The sequence below is a fragment of the Sceloporus undulatus genome, chromosome 1 (genome assembly GCF_019175285.1).
Source record: "Sceloporus undulatus isolate JIND9_A2432 ecotype Alabama chromosome 1, SceUnd_v1.1, whole genome shotgun sequence".
Taxonomy (NCBI): domain Eukaryota; kingdom Metazoa; phylum Chordata; class Lepidosauria; order Squamata; family Phrynosomatidae; genus Sceloporus; species Sceloporus undulatus.
Window position 1 is genome coordinate 380,249,706 of NC_056522.1, and position 19,320 is coordinate 380,269,025.

At 42.7% G+C, this 19,320-nt stretch overlaps 1 protein-coding gene across 1 annotated transcript in view; it reads left to right on the plus strand.

Moving 5' to 3' along the window:
- MDGA2 (MAM domain containing glycosylphosphatidylinositol anchor 2) overlaps positions 1 to 19,320 on the plus strand; it is a 548,385-nt gene that overhangs the window by 279,088 nt on the left and 249,977 nt on the right. The window contains exons 4-5 of the mRNA XM_042446600.1: positions 855 to 1,051; positions 16,445 to 16,577. Of these exons, the coding sequence (XP_042302534.1) occupies positions 855 to 1,051; positions 16,445 to 16,577 (330 nt within the window). The remainder of the gene's footprint in view (positions 1 to 854; positions 1,052 to 16,444; positions 16,578 to 19,320) is intronic.

The following is a 19,320-nucleotide window of genomic DNA, read 5'->3' on the forward strand; positions in this document are numbered from 1 at the left end:
TAAGATATATCTGTTTCTTCTACTTTCAAAACCTTTTATCTCACATTCCAACTCTTTCAGATTACATTCACTCCTTTTATATATAAACAACTATGCATCTTTGAATTGTGATTCTTCATTCTACTCTTTATATGTATCTCATTCTGCCCTTTTTATATCAAATACAATGGGGTTTGGTTCCTGGACCTCTCATGGATATCAAAATCCATGGTTCCTCAAGTCCCATTAAATACAAATACTAAAATAGCATTCCTTATATAAAATGGCAAAATCAAGGTTTGCTTTTGGGAATTTACAGTTAATCCACAGATTCTTTATCCATGGATTCAAGCATTGATGGCATGAAAATATTCAAACAATATATAACTTCCGTAAAGCAAATCATGATATTGCCATTTTATATATGGGACACCATTTTACTATCCATTGCATTTAATGGGACTTGAACATCCACAGATTTTGGTATCTGTGGAGGGCCCTGGAACCAAATTCCAGAGGATACCAAGGTCCCTCTGTATATACAGTATTGTTTGAATATTTTCAAGCTGTGGATGTTTGAATCCATGGATAAAGAATCTGTGGATAGGGAGGGCAGACTGTAACAGTCTAGCATTATGCCAACCATTCTATGATTTATATAGAATGCAGCTGCATTTTGTTTTTAAATGATTGTACACCACTTTTTTAAATTCCATGCTGGAAGAAAAACAGAATATACAATCAATCAGTATATAAATCCGATTTGCAATGCACATGGACGATGTAGGATTGTGGCTGCAGTGTATGTTGCGGTACCTTTCCTGTGTTTCATGCCTGTGCTAACCTCCTGCCTTCTTCTCCCCTTCTCTCCCCAGATTTGGACGATCCAATTGTGACCGTCCACCAGAGCATTGGGGAAGCGAAGGAGCAGTTCTACTATGAGCGGACGGTCTTTCTCAGGTGCGTGGCCAACTCCAATCCGCCCGTCCGGTACAGCTGGCGGAGAGGACAAGAGGTCCTCCTACAAGGATCGGACAAAGGGGTGGAGATATATGAGCCCTTCTTTACCCAGGTAGGAATCAAGGTACAGTCATATTTTATTCTTATTCTTATTCTCTTGTTTATTATTTTGCTCCCCAGGGCTTATTTCCCATAAGAAAACTGGAGGGGATGTCAACTGGATGGGATGGAGGCAACATGTTGCTTTCTTTGAATGAATTAACCTGTGGAATCAGTATGCAGAGAGATCTTGTGCCACCTTTGAGACTAACTGAAAGAAAGAAATTGCCAGCATGAGCTTTCCTAGTTTAAACTCTACTTCCTCAGATGCACCTCTCAGAAAAGGCCCCAAGACAACTCACAAGAGGATGGTGCAGTCTCCTTCTTTGGAGGTTTTCAGACGGGGTTGGATGGCCGTCTGCCTCCAGGAGCACTTGAAGTGTGTCATCCTGCATGACAGAAATAGGTTGAACTGAATGGCCCTTAGGGTCCCTTCCATCTGTGGGATCCTGGGATTCTAAGTGACCCCTCCTGGCTCCAACTTCTGTCTTCCCAAAACCCCTGATAGAAACATGATTCACCAGCAGGATGGACCTCCTTCTCCCCATGTAGCTGATGCCTAGTAAAAGCATAATTCCTGTATATCATTGAATAATGGTAATAGTTGTGACATAAACAATATAAACATGCCACAACTATTTCCACCACAATAAGTGATATGCAGGAATTACAATTTATGAGTAATATTAGTCCAAAAAACCCTTAAAAAACACATTACTGTACTAAGGGATTCTGTATGGTGTAGTATGGGAGGAAGTCAATGAAGGGGTAGGCACCATAAGTTACCACAACAGGTGATACCAGCCCTTATGATGCCACTGAACTGGAGTGGGATAAAACTATTTTCAGTCCCTGTGAGTTTAACATGAGTCTCCTTTCATCCCTTTTCTGAATTAATCTGACTAAAACAAAACAAAGTCATAGGAAAATGTATATTTAAATAATGCACTTTTGAACAGTTTTTCTCTCAAAATCCAAATGCCTGAACGTATGTCATCCCAAAATAAACATCTTTTCCCACTCATTGGTATATGTTTTGAGCCAAAAAGTGCAGTGCATCATTCAGAGAAGTGAGCAGTAGAAATGGTATTACCCTCCCAAAAGTCCCACATTGTGATCTACTAATCAATAGAATGGGAACAATATTTAAAATCAGCAGATGAGATATGAAACTGATTCAACTGGGAAAAGGAGGACAGAAAACAGAATTATATAAGCAATTACACTTTTGTCTCCTTGAGGTTGGACTGCAGCCTTTGTCATACCAAAATTTCACATGCATTGCTGATACAAGATGAGCTTGTATCATTGACCACCTGCTGTATCTTAACAGATACAGCAGGTGGGCAACAAGAGTAAAACATCACATCCCTCGCTTAAGCTGATGGGCTCTGGCATCTTTTTATAGGTAGAATCAGGACCGAAACAAAATTTTACCTAGACCATCTCAAAGCAAATACAGTCTCTAGGACCCCTCCCTCAGAGGCAATGGCTCCCAAACTTTGATCTGCCAGGTCTTTTGGACTTCAGCTCCCATGATTCCTGGACATTGGCCACAGGGGCTGGGGATTTTGGGAGCTAAAGTTGAAAATACCTGGAGAACCAAAGTTTAGGAATCTCTACTCTAGGGCAAGGCAGAAGAAAGATAGACCCTCAGGATTCTAGGCTCCTATATCCTCACCAAGAAAGCCTGTGATGGTGGCAGGACTGAAAGAAAGCCTTCTCCTGAAGATCTTAGGGCTCTAGCAGGTTCATATGGGCATATATGGTCTCTCAAATAGTCTGGATCTAAGCTGTATAGGGCTTTGTGGGTCATGACCAGCAATTTGAATTATTATTATTATTATTATTATTATTATTATTATTATTATTATTAACCTTTATTTATAAAGCGTATTGGCTTGAGAAGGGCCTCTCCAACAGATACCACTGCTCTTAGTAAGTTCCTGACAGAGAATGTTTACTCCCCTGGCCTGTTTCCAACCTTTGGTTCCTTTCCATAGACTCCTATAATCATGGAGTTGGAAGAAATCCTCAAAGGCCACTTGGTCCAACCACTTCTGCCATGCAGAAGACACCATGCAAGCCCTCCCTGTGAGAGATGGCCATACAGCCTCAGTTTAAAAACCTCCAAAATAGGACACCCCACAACCATTGCTCAGTGTCCAAGTCTTTGGTGCAACAGAAAACAAGTTTGCTCCATCCTCGACCTGACATCCCTTCAAATATTTAAATAGCGCTATCCGTGTCCCCTCTTAACCTTCTCTTCTCCAAGCTAAACACACCCAGCTCCATAAACCGCTGCTCAGAGGGCTTGGTGGTTTCCAGACCTATCACCATTTTGGTCACTGCTCCAGCCTTGAACTGCCAGGCCAAAGTGAAATTATCTGTGACTTTATCACATGGGGGAAATTGGAAGTTTAAACTGGACAGAACCTGGGGTTATCCAGGGTATTAGGCACAATTTTGCAATTGCTTTTCATACAATGCTGAATGCAAACCACTTTGTATCCAAACTGAAAGTGACATGAATTAGGAAATAGACATTTTCAGGAGAATACTATGTTTTCATTTCCATTGCATTCACGATTTCACTTTATTTGTGCAATTGCTACAGTCTGATAACCATCTGCAGGATTCTCCCTGTCCCCATGGTTCCTTTGTTGTGCTGCGAGGGAGGCAGCCTTGTTCTTAAAGGGGCAGTGGGCACATACAACACAGACACACACAGAGAAATTCTTGCTTCTCTTCCTCCCTCCCTTGGCTCTCTGTGTGTGAATGTGTCTCCTCCTTAAGCCTTTCCCATTAACCATCAGCTGAGGAGAGGCAGGGGCACTTTATAAATAAAATAAAATGATTTATTTCTCTGGGTGACTTCTGGTGACGCAACTACTGCTTCTGTGCACATGCACAAAACACTTATTTCCAAGCCATCAGTAGGATTTTTCCACGGCTGTCTGAAAAAACAAATGCACTTTCAACCCACTCTCTCACAGTAGTAATGTGCTTTTAACACATTGTTGTGCTCTGTGTATGATAATCAATTGAGCATTTGTGTGCTTTTCCAGGATGTCACCATTTTAACCATTTTCGGGATGTAATCACATAGGTCCCCATGTGATAAAGTCCCTAGCAGGCTTTCTGCATGGACATAAACCCTTTCTGTGGCACTGGGCACCTGATAACATTTGGGTAGGTTGCTGACAAGGATGATAAAGGCTAGTAGTAGGAGCCACTTGAATTACATCTCCCAGTTCAAGTTGAAGACTAATAGTAACCTAGCACACCTGGACACCCCTTGCTTCCTTGTTCCCCATCAGTGTCATGGAATTGCTTGATGCAGGCTGGGCTCAGATCGCCAGCACTAGTGTGCTCCAGCCAGGGCAAGTTGTGTTCCTCCGCAGCTGCTGCTCCATCTGAGGAGCAGCTCCTGGGATTGAGCCATAAGCGCCTGCGGAAGGAAACAAATGAGATGCCGAGTGTACAGTCAGCAAATGGGCACAGAACAACTTGCAACTTTCATAGATAATTCTCAACTAATGGCTTGGAAAGGCCACATCACTTCTATCCTTGATTATACTTGACAGCTTCATATTGCTCAAAATCGGCGGCAAAACCTTGCAGGGAAATAGACCAGCTGGAACTTGGGAGGAAGAGGGCCAGGGAGGGATTGGAGTGTGTTTGTCAGACTGCTTACCTCAGAAGAATTCCATAGGGACATTTCTTGTGCCATGGGGCTGAGTTAGTGCACCCCTCACAAAACAACCAGCCAGGCGCATGGTTACCTTCCACATCTTAGGATCTTCTTTGGAATCACTTCTCAGTGTGACAAGTGAAGTTAGGTGTGCAGCCAGTGGGAAGAGGGACCTATCTGTTTCTGTTTCTCTCTCTCTCCCTCTCTCCCTCTCTATGGCCTTGTTGGGAGCCAGCATGGTGTAGTAGTTTGAGTGTTGGACTAGGACTCGGAAGACCAGGGTTCGAATCCTGGCTCAGCCATGGAAACCCATTAGGTAACACATGCTCTCAGCCTCATAGGGTGACACTGACAAACTCCCTCTGAAGGAACTTGCCATGAAAACCCCCTGATAGGTTTGCCTTAGTCGAAAGTCAGAAACTATTTGACAAAAAAGAACCCTATATAAGTCAGAAAACTTTTGACAAAAAAACCAAACCCCTTTTTTTGCAGAAAATATTTTTTCTGCTATTATGCAAAAGCGTTTCCTTGAATATCAAAATGTAGTTTGCCTGAAATACAATGAGATTTATGCAATTATATAAAGTGAAAGCAACCTCCTCCCCAAATATGTTAGTCTCATGAAGGAGCAAAACATCATTGTTGTGGACAGTAAAATTATTTTGCATCCCTGATCTATAACTTCCTGAATGGATCCCCCCTATCAAAAATTAAAGTGGTTGCTGAAGCTGAACTCAGCAGTCATGGAATCACAGAACAGTAGAGTTAGAAAGTTGCCCCAGTGCAGGAGTCGTCAGCTAAAGTCACCGTAAGAGGTAGCCATCCATACTCCAACAAACCTCCAATAAAGGAGAGTTATTCCATTGGTTATCCCATTGACAAATAGCTCTTACCATCAGAAAGTGTTTGCAGTAGTCGGCCAGAATCACCTTTCTTGTCTTTTGAACTCATTGGTTTGGGTCCTCTTCTGAAGAGGAGGTCATCATCATTGTCATCATCATCATCATCACTTTGCCCCATAACTAGGACTCAAGCCTACTCCACATTCCATATAATGTATCATCACGCTAAACATTTCCAGCTCCATACATTTTTCCTCATTGGTCTGGGTTTCCAGACCTTTGACCATCTTGGTCATCTTCCTTTGGACAGGCTCCAGCTTGTCAATATCTTTCTTAAAGTGTGGTGTCCCTAGCTAGTCACATTATCCTGGATGAGATCTGACCAGAGCAGAACAGAGTGTCATTACACTCCTGTTGATGCAGTCCAGAATTGCACTTTGGCTGCCATAGTATACTGTTGATTCATGTTTAGTTATGGTCTACTAAGACCCTATGATACTTTTTCAAACACATTGTTTTAAACACAGGTCCCACTGAAGGCTATGGCCTGTTACAGACTGCCAAAATAAAACTGCTTTGGGTCTCTTTGGAGGTATGCTATTTAAATGATGCATGCATCCTAAGAATCCGGAAGCTGCACCAAAATCTGCACTCCGGTGCTTAGGAATGGAGTGTGGCTTTGGCGCGACCTCCAGACTCTTAGGACCCAGGCATCATTTAAATAGCATACCTCCAAAGAGACCCGAAGCAGCTTTATTTTGGCAGTCTGTAACAGGCCTATATATTCCCTCCAGTACCATAGGCAGCATGCGCTGGTAGTGGAAGGGGACTATTGCCTTGATGTCCTTCTTGTGGACTTCTCAAAAGCATCTTCCTGACCACTGTGAGCAAAAGAGCTGGGCTAGATAGTCCTTTGGTCTGATCCAACATCAGAGCTCTTCTTACTTTCTTAGCAGATAGCTTGTGTTTCCTGTGACAAATGTTAGGACCTTCCTTGAGAAATGTTCCTCGTATGAAGCTAGACATTCTCAGATAATCTGAGGGCACAATTATCCTGTCAAAAGTGATTTTGGGGACAGAGATGTAGTTTCATCCTGTACACATGTACAAATTTCAGGGTTATTTTTAAAAAATGGTTGGAAGCGGACACCAACAGTCAGGCTAGCGTTCTTTAAGCATTTAATTAAAAGTGAAGGGCTGCTTGCGAACTGGGATTCCTTGCCTAATAATGCTGCGATACAAAAATGTTTATTATTATCTCCTTTATTAGATAAGTTCTTTCTGGGTTATATGATGTGTCACATTAAATTAGATTCTATTTTGGAAAGCATTTGGTTTTCCAGGTTTCCGCCTGGCATTCATTCTCTCCTTTGAATTTAATAACAAATCAAGTTGCCATGTTGATAACAAGAGGCTTATCACTCACCTTTCTATATTTACCAGAGGTCAGCTTAAATTAGGGTGTCTCCCTCTGGGTGATGGAGAGATTGGAGAGATGTTTATTAAAAATAAAAAAGGGAATTGTAATTAAAAATTTAAGAGCCGTAGCTCTATTACCTAAATCTCTCCATGCAGTGATGGCTGGGGATCCCACGTCAGTGAATCCAGACCAGGTTTAAGACACTTTATCCAGACATTCTCGAAGATGCTCAACTTTCCCCCCAAAATGGATTCAGCACTTTAAAACTGTCTGAAATCTGGATTCACATCAGTCACATTGACATGGCAGCCACCAACTGCCACTTTTCTGATGTGAGACAACCTAATGCTCAGAAACAGATATGAAGTGTTTCATGCTAAAAGTGCAGTAAAAAGCCAGGCTGGGAAAAATCACTACTGGAAATAATTGAGTGTGTGTGTGTGTTTTCAAGTGTTGCTCCTGGGCCTAGCATTGCTCCTTGGTGGCAAGGTGACCAGGGATGTCCTTGCCCATCATTGCCCATGCCTTAACTACCACCCAATTAGGCTACTGTATAATGTGATCTCACCTAAAGACCTTAAAGGCACCAGATCCATCTGATCTTGGAAGGTAATTCAGGTCAGGCCTGGTTAGTACTTGGATGGTAGACTAACAACAAAAACCAGGTGCCTTAGGCTGCATTTTAGAGGAAGCACCTGGCAAAACCACCTCTGAGCATTCCTGGCCTAGGAAAACCCTCTGAAATTCATGGGGTCACTATACATCAACAGGTGCCTTGAAGGCACATACACACATGTATAGATTTCAAAGGGTTTTCTTAGGCAAGGAGTAGTTGGAGGTGGTTTTCCATTTCCTTCTTCTGAAATTTAATGTACAGTGACTGGTATTCATTGGTGGTCCTGCATCCAAGTACTAAGCAGGGCTGACCCTGCTTAGCTTCCAGGATCAGATAGGATCTGGTGCTTTCAAGGTATTTAAGTGATATAGAATGAGAGCCATTTCAGCATAGTGCTTTGAATGTTGCACTACGACTCTGGAGACCAAGCGTTGATTCCCATCTTGCCCATGAAAACCACTTGATGCCCTGTGGCAAATCACACACTCTCAGCCTCAAAGGAAAGCAATGGCAAACCTCCTCTGAACAGATCTTGCCAAGAAGACCCCATGATAGCCTGAAGTGATTTGAAGGCACACAAGGACAACGACAACAAAGTATAGAATACACAATATTGGCCGAGTCACTGGTCACTGGGAGATTGTCCAGGCCAAAATGAAATGACTTTTCCAATTTTTGATAGTGGGCTAGGCAGATCAATCTTGTATGTCCACAACTTGATAGCCTTCCTAACCTAGATGAGACTTTGTGTGTCCAATTACATTTTTGGAAATGGAAATTCCAGATTTCTGCTTACCATCAGATGACTCAGAAATTGGTAGACTTTAGGCTACGCTCATAATGAGGTAGGGATTACTTAGAAGCATTTGTTTCCAAAATTACTCTCTTTTTCATGCTTGGAATTGGGTACCATCACTGTTCAAGATCTCCATATAGAGAGTTGTAGTTTCAATAGTTCAACAATGTCTAATTTAAAATAATGTAAGCCGCTCTGATAGCCTTTTGGCTGAAGAGCGGGGTATAAATACTATAAATAATAAAATAATAAAATAACAAGAAGAAGAAAGAGAAGGAAATAAGTATGAACTACTGAGACCTGCAGACTGAGAGCACCTCTGGGAAATGAAAACTGCTACGATTTCCCTGGCAAGAGGTGCTCTGGGAGGAGGTCCAAATAGATGGACAAACATCTGAATGATACTGCTATAGATAGGACCCCAAGAGCACAATTAAATAAAATGATACTACTTGGAGTGCATTATCTAACAAGACTTCACTGATTCCTAGATCCTTGAATAGAATCCAAATAATTGATGGTCCAAAACTCCAGCCAGTAACAGCTGGGAGACTGTGAAACAGGGAACCACAATTAATCTTATCTAGACATTTTCTGGTTTGTAGTTTACACAAATAAATGCAACAATGGCCGGTGGGTCTGCCAATGTCGAGGTGGTGTATCCCTTGTGGATTTTACCCCTAGACCTTCAGAGATTTGGCTTGGTGACTTGAGAAATGTGACAACCCATTTGTTGTAGTTTGTGTCTTGTATCTTAAAAGGAAAGCCAGTGTTGATCTGTCTTCTAACATAGGCTCGTTTTTGCAACTGTGAGACCTCAAGTGACCAAAAAGGTGACCTGGGCTCTCATGGCCCCCTCCTTGTTGCTCTTCTTTCATCAAGCAAATATCTTTTTATTCCAGCAGACATTTTAGAACAAGTTTTTAAAAAATGAGCCAAGAGGTGCTGTAGGAAGCCAGTGTGGCAGAGTGGTTTGAGCATTGGGCTACAACTCTGGAGACCAGGGTTCAAATCCCCACTTGTTCATGGACACCCATTAGGTGGCTTGGATGAGTCACACGCTTTCAGCTCCAGAAAACCCTGTGATGGCTTTGCTTTAGGGTTGCCATAAGTCAGAAATGGCTTGATGGCATTCAACAACAAGGGTGGCGGCCGCTGCTGTATTGTTTTAACTGGACTGTTTTAAAGAGCTTTGTAAATTATTTTAATTTCCATTTTGCTACTATGAATAGTTTAATTATATTTTGTTGTTGTTGTGGGCCTTCAAGTCGGTTCTGACTTATGGCAATCCTCTCGCAGGGCTTTCTGGGCAAGATTTGTTCAGAGGAGGTTTGTCATTGCTTTGGGAGTATGTGACTCATCTCAGGTCATCTAGTGAGTTTCCATGGCTGAGTTGGGAATCGAACCCTGGTCTCCAGAGTTGTACTCAGACACTTAAACCACTGTGCCACACTGGCTCAATTCTATTTTAATGCTTCCTTTTTGTATGCTTTGAATTGTATTTTCTTTTACATTATGAGCAGCCCCATTTTTTTTGAGGGGGAGTAAAATATAAGCAGCAATAGCAACAACAACAACAACAACAACAACAACAACAATGTAACTAGGAAACTCTACATGGCCAGACTTCTCTTTCTATCTCCAACATGTGTTATCTCCTGTAAAGAAGCAGCTAGCCAGTTTTGCCCAGTACAAAATGGGAGTACTGAGTTTGAGGTTGCAGTTGTGCGTGCAGCATCACTGCACATGGTTGAGCATTGTGCATGCATACCTTCAGGGTTCTGTTAAAAAAGGGTTGGGCAAAGTGCAGTCCATGGTTCAATGTGCCCCACGAGGGCCATTTTGTGGCTCACAGCCTACTGGGGTTAAAAGAATTGCCGCAAAATACTCTGAGTGCCACACTTTCTCAGCCTCAGAGGATGGTAATTGGCAAACCCACTCTGATGAAACATGTCAAGAAAACCCTGTGATAGGTTCGCCTTAGGATCACCATAGTCAGAAACGACTAGAAGGTGCACAACAGCAACAAAGGATGTAGAGGACGAAGCCGAGGAAAATGATGCCAAAGAAATTACAATATTCCAGCTGACATAACTGTTGGTGCTCACCCCAAAGGACCCCATATGATAGGTTTGCCCCAGGATCGCCATGACTTAAAGGCACACAACAACAACAAATTTCTATTTTAATTTCCATGTTGTCCCTTTGCATTCCATTTGCAGAAGCTAGTTTCCTTTCCGCTGTTATCTCACCACTTGCAACTGAGATCACCACTGCTCTATAATGCTAAATTATTATATAACAAACAAACAGCTTCATTTATATACCCTTCATACTGAACTAACAGTGTCTAAGCAGTTTACAATCGTAAGCTAATTGCCCCCAACAAGCTTGGTACTCATTTTAGCAACCTCCTCGGAAGGATGCAAGCCTGAGTCAAGCTTCAGCCCTTTCGCTGGTATTGAACTCACAACCTTATGGTTTTAAGTGAGTGGCTCCAGGACAGGCATTTAGCCACTGTGCCACCAGGGATCCTGACCCATTATTCCAACTCCTAAACATATCATGGCAGGCAAGATGCCTAAGCAGCTCCTGATAGTTGCCCACTCTTGCTTTAAAAAATTGAACACACACACATACAGAGTCTTAACCTTATGTCAACGGTGCCTAGAAGAGGGAGTTTCAGCAGATCTTTCTTGTCACACAACCAGGTAAAACACAACCCCTGCTGCAATTCGCTCTTCTACACAACCCTTAAAGATACAGGCACCCTCTCCCATTTTCAATCTTGCAATGCTATTTCCAGTCCATTTGGTTCAGCTGCAGGAAAAGTATTGGTAAAAGCAAAAGTGCATTTGCCACCCTTCACTTGTGGCACCTGCCGCTGAATCCACACGTTTGCCCTGCATCTGTGTGTCCCATTGCTTTGGGGCACTGTGAAAAACACTGAGTACTGTATATTCCTGAGAAATTTTGATTCTCCAGTATTTCTTCTACTATTTCTAGCAGATGCTGATTTTTATGTTTGGTTACACTGTTGAGGGAGCATATTTGCTCTTTGGTGTCTTGTCGAAAATTATCTTGTATCCTTGAGTTACTAACTATAATACCCATTGATTTGAAGTTATCATTGTCCAAAAGATTCCAAAAAGCAGAAGCCTTCCTCCCACCAGGATCTCTAGATGGTCAATATTGAGATCTACCTGTTGTCAGAGTAGACCCTCCTCTATTTTGCTGCTTTCTACAACTTCTCTTTTGAAGCTGCAACATGAGCAAACGCCTTGCATGCCCAGCACACTGCCATTGCCATCTAACATGTCCCCCCTCCCGCTCCCCAACCATTTCCCATCATCATTACACATATTGTAATTGCAGAGCCCAATTATAAGATTACATTGGCTGTGTTTACGCTAATTAAGGCATTAGACATAATAAGTCTAATTACATAAATTGGCTTAAATTATTTTTGACAAATGATAGAAATGTTCAGAGTGTGGACTAAACTCAGACTGGGAGATGGGCCCGAAATTTGCTGTGGGCCTGGATTTCTTACTCCCTTTCCTCCCATCGTTGTGTTGCGGGAGGATCGGATTCAGCCAGATTGCATCAATGTTCTGATATGCAGAACGTAACATGCGTTTCTGGTCTTTTGATTCATCTCCATTTCTGGTCCATTTATTCTCTTTCTGGGTGAGATACATACTTGGATCATGATGGTTTCAAAGGGCTTGTCTATATCAGGGGAGGGGGACCCCAAAGCCCAACCGCTGAATTCTGCACAGTTTAATGAAATGTACAGATATAGGATAGGGGACACCTGGCTTGACAGCAATACATTTGAAAGAGATCTAGGAGTCCTAGTAGCCCACAAATTGAGTCAAGAGTGTGATGCAGCAGCTAAAAGGCCAATGGGATTTTAGGCTGCGTCAATAGAAGTATAGTGTCTAGTTCAAGGGAAGTCATAGTACCATTCTGTTCTGCTTTGGCCAGGCCTCACCTGGAATAATCCTGTGTCCAGTCCTGGGCACCACAATTCAAAAAGGATGTTGACAAGTTGGAGCGTGTCTGGAGGAGGGCAACCAAAATGGTGAAGGGTCTGGAAACCATGCCCTATGACGAACGCCTTAGGGAGCTGGGGATGTTTAGCCTGGAGAAAAGAAGGTTAAGAGGTGATATGATAATCCTGTTTAAGTATTTGAAGGGGTGTCACATTGAGGACGGAGCAAGCTTGTTTTCTGTTGCTCCAGAGAATAGGACCCGGAACAATGGATGCAAGCTACAGGAAAAGAGATTGCACCACAGCATTAGGAGGAACTTCCTGACAGTAAGAGTTGTTTGATAGTGAAAGATTCTGTCTCAAAGTGTTGTGGAGGTCTTCTATGGAAGTTTTGAAAGAGAGGCTGGTTGGCCATCTGCCGGAGGTGCTTTGGTTGAGAGTTCCCGCATGGCAGAATGAGGTTGTACTGGTTGTAATTGGGATCACTGACTGCTGTTCCATTTTGGGGCAGAAAACAAAATCCTGGTTATGGCTTTTAAAGCCTTGTAAAGTTCAGGTCCAGATAATCTAAAACGCTATGGCCTGAACAGACCGGTACTTTGTAATGGCCTGGGGCCAAAACTAGGGCTAGGTAGGGCTGGCGTCCACACGTGTCCAGCTCTACTTTTGCTGTCTGTGCACCATGGTGCATGAGTGCCATGATGGTGCCCCTTTAAAGAAGCTGCCTAGAGTAGCTTCTTTTCAGGGAGCGGGTCAGTACCAGAGTGTGCGGCTGCTGCGGCACTGACCAAGGGCAAAGATGGGTGGCTTTTAGCCACCCATCTGTATAGCCCCTATGACCTGAATTTATGTGTACAAATTCTTAGTTAGTGGGTATTTGTGCCCTGGTCTCCAGTAATAGTCCAAGACTCAAACCACTATACCAAACTGACTCTCTATATTTTAAAATATTGGTGGTGATAAGTGAAAGTCTTCCAGATTTGCCATCTTTTGCTCTCATCTTCCATCTACAAATGGTTTTACCCAATTTTGTAAGAAGCTGAGTAATTTATCTTTTACCATTCTACTTAGTTATAATTTGGAATTAATGTGCTGGAACAGAATATTCATTGAAGTTTGAGTTGAGATACTACAAAATATAGGATTCTTTTGTTACTTCATTTAGCCTAGGCTGTTAAGTAGATCAATATATCAATATTTGTTATTTTATTTCTTCAGTACCTCTCAGGTGTTCACGGCATTGAACTTTCACAGACTGAACCCTCCCTCTCTATTATTGTTCAACCCAGTCAAGGCCGCAGACCCCTATGTTGGTGAGAAGGGGGTTCTGTTCTGGCTTTCAGTCTAAACCTCAAAAGAGATGTCCAGAGTGCCAAATCCTATTCCCTCAATCTTCTTTATCTCCATTAAGGTTTTGACTAAAACTTGACACAGATTCACCAACCTCTTTGTATAAGTACAGCCGTTATCCCTCTGCCAGCGTATTTCCACTCTTAAAACTATAGAATCTTAGAACAGGACTGGGAAGGATGTGGGCAAGCTGAAATGTGTCCAGATAAGGACAGTGTGACCAACAGTGTGATGCGGTAGGTATAAAAGGCCAGTGTGATTCTAGGCTCTATCAATAGAAGTAGTGTCTAGAGATCAAGGGAAGTAATAGTGCCACTCTATTCTGCTTTGGTCAGGCCTCACCTGGAGTAATACTGTGTCCACTTCTGGGCACCACAATTCAAAAAGGATGTTGGCAAGCTGGAGGGTGTCCAGAGGAGGTTGAGCAAAATGGTGAAGGATCTGGAAACCTCCAAACCCTATGAGGAGTTGGGTATGTTCAGCCTGGAGAAGGTTAAGAGCTGATATGAGAGCCCTATTTAAATATTTGAAGGGTGTCATACTGAGACTGGAGCAAGTTTGTTTTCTGCTATTCCAGAGAACAAGACATGGAACAATAGATTCAAGCAACAGGAAAGGCGATTCCACCTCAACATTAGGAAGATCTTCCTGAGAGGAAAAGCTGTTTGACTGTGGAAGATGCTCCCTTGGAGTGTGTTGGAGTCTCCTTCTTTGGAGGTTTTTAAGCAGAGGCTGGATGGCCATCTCTCACAAGGAGTGCGTATTGTGTCTTCCTGCATGGCCAAATGGGCTTGGAATGGATGGCCCTTGGGTTCTCCTCCAATTCTATGATTCTATGTCCAGGACATACCCGGAGGTTGGGGTGGATGGGTCACATTGCCATCTCACTAGGAATTCTGCCTTTCCAACTGCCACAGCCAAGACAGGATCAAAGTAGGTCTGGGCCTGGCAAACACAACCAATCCCCCATTTTCTAGCATTGCAGGGAATGAGATCTTGAAAAATGTTCACACCAAGAACTCTTGGATTTGCTGTGTTCACATTCCCTGGGTTACTTTGCCTGCTTCTTTTCTTTGGATGCCTAATCTCTGTCCAACACACACACTAGCTGTCAAATTCACTCACTGTCTTTTTAAAAAAATCCTTTCCTGGACCCAAAGCCTTTCCTTGGGCCCATAACCCACCAACAACATGGTGACCTCAAAAGAGCCTTGACAGGTTACATTTGCCTGACTTCAAAATAGCCTCGACAATTTACATTTGGGGCACAGGGGCATCTCTTTTTCCATCATCCCCTGGGATCTTAACAACTCAGTAGGGTGCCATTAAAAAGAGGAATTGTTGGTATGCACTATCTCCATGGCCTTTAATTCCAAGTTATGAAGATGAGGTGCACAAAAATACAGAATCATACAGATGGAAGAGACTATGAGGGTCATCTAATCCCACCACATGCCATGCAGGAATATGTAAGTAAAGCACTCCCAAAGATGCCCAGCCAACATGCTTTTGAAGATCTCCAGTGATGGAGAGTCCACAACCTGAAGAGGCAGCCTATTTCACTGTCGAACAGTTCCTACAGTTAAGAAGTTAAGAACATTGTAGTTACAAGAATAGCTGTTTCTGGGCCCTAAAATTGCTTTGGTGGGGATATGGCAAAATTAGGGAGGTAGTTTTGGCCTTCTCAAAAATCCAAAATAAGTGCACGTTTTTATTATTGCAACGGAGTCTTCGCATGCACAGGACCTCTGTGAAAATGGGAATACTGCAGTTAAACCCCTAAGTCCTGCAGCACAAGTCTGTGGTCAAAATCTGTGAGACACTAACCATAGAATTGTGAGGACTGACAAATACCTAGAGAAGTGTTCTCTTTAGGATCTTGAGGTCTTCCAGCAGGATTTATGGTGGATGTGGACTATAGCGTCCCAATGGAGAACCTAGAGAGAATATATTAATTAAATCAGTGAATAATCAAAGCCACAAAAGTCAAATCTGCAAATGTGAAAGTCTGACTGTATTATTATTGCTGTTCTAAAGTTGGAGGAGCTCTTCTGATTTAACAGATGGACCTTTTGGTTGGATAATGAAATTTTTAAAATTCTTGTCATATAGGATTGCCAGCATGAAAACTGAAGAGGGCTCCTGTACCTTTAACAGTTGTGTAGAAGAGGCTAATTCAGCAGGTGTTCCTTGTTTCCTAGCTTGTTTGCATGTCAAGCAACACCTGCTGAAATTCCCTCTTCTACACAACCCTGAAGGGCACAGAAGCCCTCTTCTGTTGTGAGTGAGCTCAGGTATGTGGAGGAATTGCAACGGGAAACCTGCTTCTGACAGTTGCAACAGAGATTGGTGGTAAGAGGTGTGTGTGTGTGTGCAAAAATCAGTTTGCTGTTTACCAATCAACAGGACAACAGACCCTGACACTGACAGTGGCTGCGTTGGGGGACTTTCACAATTCCTACATGTTCCCTACACTATTAAATGTGTAGGGATTGTGAATATGAACCAGCTATGAATATGTAACTCTAGGTTACACATTCACAAGTGCAATAGTGAATTCCAGCCCTGTTTTTTTAAACTCATTGTAACTCATCTTGGAACCTACTTCGGTGCCATATTGGGAGAAAGAGGGGATATAGATGAAATAAATAAATGAATGAGTAAATGTCTATTTTCTTTTGCTGGTTGCAGGGTGAAACCAAGATCCTGAAGCTAAAGAACCTCCGACCTCAGGACTATGCCAATTACAGCTGCATCGCTTCGGTCAGGAATGTCTGCAACATTTCTGACAAAATGGTGTCCTTCCGGCTTTCAAACAAAACAGGTATTTTGCAATTCCCTTTGTTTCTCTATCTGGGAAACTGGATGAACCCTGGACTCACCCCTTCTCTTCCTGTTTGCTTTTCTTTCTCTGGTGTAGTTATGGGGACCCTCTGCACAGTGATGGAGGTCCCTCCCTTGTATTTCCATCCTCGTCTAGGTATTGCCAAATATCTTCACCTGCTGTAGTCTGTACAGCATACTATGCCTTCTTTGCATCCTGCACAACAATATTAAATTTTATAATGTACAATATTACAAATAGTATGCAATGCACAGTATATAGATCCTTGTGGCTTGTGGTTACTGTTGTTGTAGGTGTTGCTCCTTTATTTCTTTTCTGCCTTTCAGTACAAATGGGGGTGTCACTAGGGTGTGGGGGGGAATGTGGGCCACACCAGGTGAAACCTAAAGAAGGGGATGGCAGCACTGATCTCCAAACATCTACCTATTTGGCAGAAACGGGCTGTGGCATTCATTTGCGTTCCTTTAAAATGCTGGAACTCAGTGGAAGAGGTGATGTGAGTGGAGCAAGGTTCTGTTGGAGGAGGAAGGAGAGTCCTCGGGGTTTTTGTTTTTTACAATTTTACATGTTATGTTAATTTTTTCTTTACAAACTCCACATCCGACAAATTTTTCACTTTAACCACATGAAACGATGTACATGTAAATGTATTTAGACTGTGCATATGATATTGTAATTTAAAGCAATACTGTAATTTTAATTCTGCTAATTGTTTATGTCACAACTCTTGCCATTACATTCAGTGATATAAGGGAATTATGACTTATGAGTAACATTAATAACAGACTCTGTATGGCATGGTGTGGGAAGAGGTCAGTGTGTCAGTGTGTGACAACATGAGTTACTGCACCAGGTGGCACCAAGCTTAGTAATGCCATTGAGCACATAGCATGGGGTGCTCAAGTTGTCTTCTGTCCTGTCCATCCAACTGTCCCTCAATCTTCATTGTATGCTTTCCATATGGAGGTAAAGAGTTGCCCTCACACTCTTCCAGGCCTACTCCTCCTCCTTGTCACGCTGTATGTAACAGGGGGAGGGAATGGGCTTATGCTCCGAGCAACAACAGAAACAACAACACATGGGAAGAGGACACAATGGGATGCAGCTAATAGGAAAAGAAACAGTGGTGGCTTCAGAGAGGATAGATGCTCTGAGAGAAATTCCAACAAGCAGACTGACAAAAGAGTTGAATGGAATCACTGTAGATAGTATCACAATAGCACAGTTACAAAATATGGTTCTGCTTGGAATGTGCCACATTATTTGATGATATCTCACTGATCCCTAGATTCTTGTGACAGAATACAAATCATTAACGTTGCAAAATACTAGTCATTAATCTCTCTTAGAGAGCCAGCATGCCATAGCAGTTTGAGTATGGGGCTACAGCTCTGGAGACCGGGGTTCGTATCCCTCCTCAGCCATGGAAATGCACTGTTGACCTTGGCACCTCACACACTCTCAGCCTCAGAGGAAGGCAAAGGCAACTCCAGCCCTGAACAAATCTTGCAAGAAAACCCTGTGATAGGTTCATGTTAGGGTTGCCATAAGTCAGAAATGGCTTGAAAGTACACAGCAGCAGCAGCAGCAGCAGAAACAACAACATCTTGTAATCTGTGAAACTGAAGAGGCGGGGAGGAGGAGATGCAGATGGTGGTGGTGGTAAGGATGCTGATGATTTGAGCTTTTTAAATCAGAAGGATAGTATGGTTGATGACACTGAAAGCTGCTGAGGGGTCCAACAGGACCAACAGGGACATATTCCCTGACTCCAGTCTGGTCTAGTCAATTTTCTTTACCTGAATTTGATGGCTTTCATTATTTTTTTTAAAACATCCATACTCTCCTCTAAGCTGTATGAATGAAAAGGGCTTAGAAAGCAAATATTGTGATCTTACTTTGGGGTTACATACTGATATGCATTGATATTGTTATGCAACCTTTGCATTGAATGGCAATGTTGTACAACTGAATGCACATTTGAACATGCAGCTGAGTACATAATTATATGTGCATGCCCATTCATATGTGCTGTACACTCCCATACACAATGGCATCACATGTTCACCTCTGCCTCTGCAACCTTGAACTGAATACAGGCATTCCACACTGGAGAAAAATGTCCAACCACTTCCATGGGAGAAATTTCACAAGTGGAAGGCACCAATATTCTGGCAGAAATTAATTTGGAAATTTGATAGAATCCTAGATTTCTAGATTTGGAAGAGACCTCAAGGGCGCTCCAGTCCAAGCCCCTTCCGCCATTCAGGATGACACAGGCAAAGCACTTTTGACCATCCAGCCTCTGTTTAAAAGCCTCCAAGGAAGGAGACTCCACCACCCTCCGAGGCAGGAGTGTGCTCCACAGTCAAACAGCGCTTACTGTCAGGACGTTTGTCCTAATCTTTAGGTGGAATCTCTTTTCCTGTCATTCGAATCCACTCCTCCATGTCCCAGTCTCAGGAGCAGCAAAAAATAAGCTTGATCCATCTTCAGTATGGCATACTGTCAAATATTCAGACCTGGCTTTCATGTCCCCTCTTAACTTTCTCTTTCCCAGAGGTTAAACATTCCCAGCTGGCTTGGGGTTTCCAGACCTTTCACCATTTTGGTCTCTTCCTCTGGACATTCTCCACTTTGCCAACATCCTTCTTGAATTGAGGTGCCCAGAACTGGACACAGTATACATTTGCTTCACTGGCCATTAACATGCTGTAGCTAA